At 42.1% G+C, this 6,745-nt stretch overlaps 1 protein-coding gene across 1 annotated transcript; it reads left to right on the plus strand.

Moving 5' to 3' along the window:
* Positions 1 to 1,206: 1,206 nt before the first annotated feature.
* Positions 1,207 to 1,903, plus strand: LOC118843595 (60S ribosomal protein L10-like). Its single transcript, XM_036751303.1, has one exon. It carries the CDS (start codon positions 1,351 to 1,353, stop codon positions 1,837 to 1,839), a length of 489 nt encoding a protein of 162 aa, XP_036607198.1. The 5' UTR covers positions 1,207 to 1,350; the 3' UTR covers positions 1,840 to 1,903.
* The last annotated feature ends 4,842 nt before the right edge of the window (positions 1,904 to 6,745 follow it).

Consider the following 6,745-nt stretch of genomic DNA (forward strand, 5'->3'; position numbering starts at 1 on the left):
TCTACTCGCTTCATTCAGCATCAGTTTACGTAAGTCTTTCCAGGTTTTTCTGAAATCTGCCTGCTCATCATTTCTTATGGCACAATAGTATTCCATTACATTCCTATACCACAACTTGTTCAGCCATTCCCCAATGGATGGAGATCCCCTTAATTTCCAATTCTTTGCCACCACAAAAAGAGGACATGTAGGTCTTTTCCCCTTTTTTCTTATCTCTTTGGGATACAGACCCAGAAGTGGTATTGTTGGATCAAAGGGTATGTGCAATTGTATAGGCCTTTGGGCATAGTTCCAAATTGCTCTCTAGAATAGTTGGATTAGTTCACAACTGGTGGTCATGCTTTTTTGGCATACAAGGCAGACTGTTTGGGAGAGGGATAAATGTAAAGAGATGGTCATTACCCAAGGCTGTGAATGTCTGATGAGTATTCTGCAAAGCTTTTCTTGATAAGGATTATATATAGACATAGTACCAGTCCCCATTCCATTCCATCCTCCATTAAGCTGCCAAAGCGATTTTCTTAAAGCACAGGTCTAACCATGTCACCACTCCCTCACTCAATAAACCTCAATAGCTCCCTATTACCTTTAGGATCAAATATAAAATCCTCTTTTTGAAGCTCAAAGCCCTTTAGAATCTATTCTTCTGTGCTATCCTGACGTCCCTTTCCAGCCTTCTTCCCCTTACTCCCTTCCACATATCTTTGAACCAGTGACACTGGCCTCCTGGCTGCTCCATGAACAAGACCCCCCAACTCTTGGCTCCAGCTATTTTCTCTGACAGTTCCCCATGCTTAGAAAGCTTCCCCTTCTCATCTCTGTCTTCTGGCTTTCTTGGTTTCCTTCAAGTCCCAGCTGAGATCCTGTCTTCTATAGGAAGGCTGTTCTAACCCCTCTTAATTTTAGTGCCTTCTGTCTGTTAATTATTTCCTGTCGGTCTTTTATATAGCTTGTTTGCATATATTTTTTTGCCTGTTGTCTCCTCCATTAGACTGTGAGTTCTTTTGCTTCTTTTGGTTTCCCCAGCACTTTACACTAGGACTAGCACATAGTAGGCACTTAACGCTTGTTAACTGAGATGTATTTTTTAAAAGAAAAAAATGGAAAAAAAGGAAGAGAAAAAAATCAGTCAAACCAATTAATGTACCTAAAATTCTGAAAATAGTCCTTCCCCACAGTCTTGGCTGGCACTGGTGCCATGGGCCATTGTCTTGCCTGCTGTTATAGGTACTGTAAAAATAAGCCATACCCAAAGTCCTGTTTCTGCAGGGGAGCTCCTGATGCCAGATATGAATCTTCAGTCTTGGTAGAAAGAAAGAGAAAGTGGATGAATTTCTGTTGTGTGGCCCCATGGTGTCAGATGAATATGAACAGCTGTCATCAGAAGCCTTAGAAGCCACTCAGATCTGTGCCAACAAGTACATAGTGAAGAGTTTTGGCAAGGATGGCTTTCATATTTGTGTGCAGCTACATCAGTTTCATGTCATCTGCATCAATGACATGTCATGTGTTGGGGCTGATAGGCTCCAGACTGGCATGCAGGGACCTTTTGGGAAGCCCCAGGGCACTGTAGCTGGTGTACACATTGGCCAAGTTATCATGTCAATTCGAACCAAGGTCCAGAATAAAGAACATGCCATCGAAGCTTTGCAGAGAGTCAAGTTCAAGTTCCCTGGCTGCCAGAAGATCCAAATCTCCGAGGAATGGGGTTTCATGAAGTTCAATGCTGATGAGTTTGAGGATATGATAGCTGAGAAGCGACTCATTCCTGATGGCTGTGGGGTTAAGTACATCCCCAGCTGGGGCCCCTTGGACAAATGGTGGGCACTCTACTCCTGAGGGGTGTGTGCTGTGTCATCCACCTTTTCACAGGCATAAATAAACTAGATACTGCTAAAAAAAATTCTGAAAATATTGACAATGTTCTCTGCTCATGAACCTGTTACTTTTGCTATGGAGTAGGATGAGGCTATCTTCTTATATCTCTTCTCTGGGACCATGAACTTAGAATGCTGGACCTAGAGTCGGGACAGACGAGTTCAAACCTGGCCTCAGACACTTATTGTTACCCTGGACAAGTCACTTAATCTCTCTCTGCCTCAATTTTCTCATCTACAAAATAGCATCTACTTCCCAATATTGTTGTAAGGAAAAACTGAGATGATCTTTGTAAAGCATTTTGCAAAGTTTTAAGTGCTTCTTAAAGGCTATCTATTATTATTAAGTATTTACTATGCCCTAGGCACTGGGGATATAAGTACAAAGAATGAAATTATCCCTGCTTGCAAGGATTTCATTTTAATGGGTAAGCCAAAGATATAATACAAATGTGTGTGTGTATACATGTATAGCATACATACAAAGTAAATAACTATGTGGGGATAAAAACATGGAAGAGGGAAAACGATCCCTGTTCTTCAGGAGCTCACATTTGAATAGGGAGAGACAACATATATTGGAAGGTTCACTTGTAGGGTGGTTGGAAAAGCCTAGTGGTGACTGATGAGGGGGAACAATCAATATCACTTGCCTGCATAATGGAGCAGGAGCCATTTTTGGTGAAATGAGAAAATCTTTCTTTCCCTTCGGGAATGTTCTTTCAGTAGACACCAGGTGAATAGGTTGACCTTTCAAAACTTATTGCTTTAAATCAAGTCTAGAAACCCTGGGAGAGAGTGGGCCCAGGAGGGACAAGGGTGGAAGTTATATTTGCTTCTTGGCTGTGCCAGCTGCATAAAGAGAAGAGGATTGTGTCAGTGTGCACAATCCTCCCTTCACCACTCCTTAGGCATAGATAGCATCTTTTGCGTAGCTGGCAAGATATGCGCTTCTAACTGAATCAGGGTAAGAATCTCTGATCTGGTATGACCACTTCAGAATACAAGTGAATATTTTGAATATTTATCAGGTTACATATTCTGGGATTTCTGATGTAATAATAATTAAGTGAATCGATTAGCAGAGTGAGTGTGAGCATACTTAATTTTCCTTTCAGTTGTCATAAGGTAGAATTATTCAGATAAGCCCTGATTAGGCCAAGTCTGGAGTAAGATTTCACCAACAATGGGTCTCCCTAGTAACTAACTGGAACACAGCAGCTTCCCAAGTCTTCTTGGTCCCTCTAACTGCTCAAAGATAGACACACACCAATAAGTTGCCTTCCAAGGGGTCCTCATTGTTAAGGGGTGCAGAATTTAAATATAGCTCCTAGGTACTGACCTGAATGGGTACATTCCAAGGGAAACCTACCCAGTTATACAGCCATACCAAAAGGGACAGAATCCCAACACCATGGGCACTATGAACTTCTTTAGATCCCTTGTTCAAATGGTCTTTTGGTCCTCACTGTGGCTCACACATGAGGTTTGTTCAACCATATGCTTGCCCGATGGCCAGACCAAATACAGCAAACAAGCTTTGCCTGCTGATAATCACTATTGCCTTATAGGATTGGGGATAGTTGACTGATAATCATAGATCTGATCTGGAAGGAACCTCAGAGGCCATCTGGCCCAACCCTCTCATTTTACAGATGAAGGAATCTAAGGCCAGGCAAGTTAGGGGGATTTGACCATGTCCTGCAGGTAGTAAGTTTTAGAGGTAGGATTTGAATTTAGGTCCTGACTCCAGAGCCAGTATTCTTTCTACTGGACCACGCTGCTTCTGATGGCAGTCAATTTCGTTTATGTAATTCTGCTTCCCTTTTTTTCTACAACTGTGTGTGTTTTTTTTTCCCACCCTGTCTTGACTGCATTGCCTCTTGTTGTGGCGCTATGACTCTCATAAAGTACGTGTGGTTGTGTTTACCTCAACACATCAAGGGATAGCTTGGTAGGGCAGTAGAAAGAGCACTGAGCCTGGAGCCAGGAAGACTCATCTCCCTCAGTTCAAATCTGACCTCAAACACTGACTAATTCTGTGACCCTGGGCAAGTCACTTAACCCTGTTTGCTTCAGTTTCCACATCTGTAAGATGAGCTGGAGAAGGAGATAGCAAACTGCTCCAGTATTTTTGCCAGGAATACCCCAAATGGGCTCATGAAGAGTTGGACATAACTGAAAAAATGACTGAACAAACAATACTTCATATCTCTGCTGCTCCCTCCATCAGTGCAGGTCACAGCCTCGTATGCCTTACTAGGCTGTCCTCTTGAGCTGCTGTGCTAAAAAATTGTCTCCAAACTTAAGAATGTGGGTTTTCAGATACAGATATTGTTCATCGCTGGGCTCAATTCAAATCGTTCCATTTTGATAGAAACTTCCAGAACTTTCTGCCACTAGTACATGAACTATTCACTTGAGAGAGAGAGTGAGAGAGAGAGAGAGAGAGAGAGAGAGAGAGAGAGAGAGAGAACCAAGTCTTTCATTCATTTGTAATTTCTTACAAAATAATTTGGTCTTTTTTTCTTCTTACTCTATCTTCTTTACTCCTTTGGAGGACTTCCAGATTTTATCACAGAATCACAGAATTTGACAGCAACATGGGATCGCAGAAGTCATCTAGTCCAACCCACACCCAAAAGGATTCCCCACCACAGCATAGTGCACCTTCATTCACTTTGACTGCTACCCATTACATCTTGGGTTCTCCGAGCTGCTACTGAAGTTGACGGCTGTCATATCAGCATCGTCTGGGCTGTCTCAGGCAGGCATTCTTATCCAAAACTCACCTGATATGGGAAGACTGATCTCCATCCATTGGGAAGGCATCAAGCACAATCGCACCACCTAAAATATACACATACACTTTCCCTATTCATTTCACCAAAGGTCGACATCCCAGGAAAGATACACAAAGATATGCTATGAGATAGAGTGCTCTGTTACTCATGTTACACAGTAGAACTTTTATTCAAAGTCCAGTTTGGGTTGGAGTTGAGGAAGGAATCTATACTCACCACTTGGTGAGCGCCACCTAAGGCAGGGTAGGTATTGCATCTGGCCTTGTGTGGGGTGTGCCTTTTGTAGATAAAATAGGAGATGGAAACACAAGAAAGGAAGAGTTTCCAGGAGTGACGGGGCAGTTGTTCATGATTGGGAGTATACTAAGTTTCAAAAAAGAAGTAATTTATTGAACCTATATTACAGAAACCTGAAATGACCTGCCCCACTACTCCCCCCCCCCCCCGCCCCCCATATGCCCACAGCAGAGAAATATACGGGGAATCTTGACAGTACAGTTTCATATCATGCCACAAGAAGGTGGGAAGATTGTGACTCTACTACAGTATTTAGAGTCTGGAGGAGTTGTCACTTACCATATGTGTGACCTTGGGCAAATCTCTTGTCTTCTCTGAGATTCAGTTTTCTCAGTTGGACTAAGTGACCTTCGATGTACCATCCAGCTGTAACTGTTTTCTCCTATGATAAAAAACAACTGCCCACAAATCACTACTAGACGGGAATCATTGCCCCCAAGAGAAAGGAAGCTGCTCCCATACTCCATAATCATGGCTGGTCAGCCGCCACCGGCTGTAAAATCCACTCTTCTTCCTTGTTATATCTCCTCTGATATGTTGCCCCCTAAGGCCCAAAAATGATAGAACAAGCAACTGAGTTCTGGGCTTGGCGCTGTCCATCGCTGTAGTGCTAATGAATTGTTCCCCTCAGCTTTGCTGCTGACCCACCTGGGCACTAGCACCACCATTAATTACTTCCCACTGGAGTTTCTTCCCTCCCTGGCTCACTGAGAAAAAGGAATATAACTTTAATTTTTTTTTTTTTTTGCAAATCACACCCCATCCTTTTTTTGTCAAAACCAGAACAATGACCTTTGAGTTTATCTAAGGTAGGAGGTGGACAGGTATGAAAGCAAAAAAGAGAAAAAGAGAGCCACAAAGTTTCAAGTATTTCCCAGAAAAGATATCCCTGTTGTTACTGGGATTCCAGAAGGTGTTTTGCCCCATTTTTACTTGCTTCCTGCTTGGAGCTTCCAGGCCCTCAGTCCTTATCTACCTTCTCTCTTGGATTTCTTGTGAGCTCCTGGACCAACCTCAAGAACTTTAGAAAAATCTTTAGGATGTACATTTCTTTGAAAAGGAGTGCTCCTTCCTTTTTGCCTCAGATATCTCTTTGAGGGCAATTTTTTTACCCTCTGCATCTAGCACAGTGCTTGGAGCAGGGTAGACGCTCACTAGATTCTGAAGTAAATTGGATTGTACCGGCTACTCATAGAGTCATGCCAGCACAGTTTGTCCCAAATGGGTACGTTGTGGATAGTCTGCAGAATAGATCAAGGTGGGGGGCATTCAGTTATATCATTCTATCTCTACTACTTCAGGTATTAGGAGATTGCATTAGTGAACTGCCTAAAGTGGCAGAAAGTCTACAGAGCTGAATGTTGGCACACAAGATTTATACTGGCTCTGCTCATTCCATTCTTCATCACTTTATAAAAGTCTCTATAATTGTTGGATATGCTAATATCGATATTATTGCATAAATAATCCTTCTAAGTCTGCTTACTTTGCTTTGTATCAGTTCATACAAGCCTTTCAATGTCTCTCTGAAATAGTCTCTTTGCTCCTTCCTATTTCACATTCTATCTCTACACAGTAACATTCCATCACATTCACATACCACGGCTTGTTCAACCATTCTCTGATTGATGGACATCCTTTGTTTTCTCACAGCTTATACTAAGACAAGAATTCAAATGGATACATGACTTAAATATAAAAGCTCATATCATAAATAAATTAGAAAAACATGGAAGAACTTATCTATAAGATCTACGGGTAGAAGAA

Source organism: Trichosurus vulpecula, chromosome 3 (assembly GCF_011100635.1).
Source record: "Trichosurus vulpecula isolate mTriVul1 chromosome 3, mTriVul1.pri, whole genome shotgun sequence".
NCBI classification, from domain to species: domain Eukaryota; kingdom Metazoa; phylum Chordata; class Mammalia; order Diprotodontia; family Phalangeridae; genus Trichosurus; species Trichosurus vulpecula.

Bases quoted from the DNA above. Each gene is read 5' to 3' on its own strand.
- LOC118843595 (XM_036751303.1), top strand. From the start codon at position 1,351: ATGGTGTCAGATGAATATGAACAGCTGTCATCAGAAGCCTTAGAAGCC.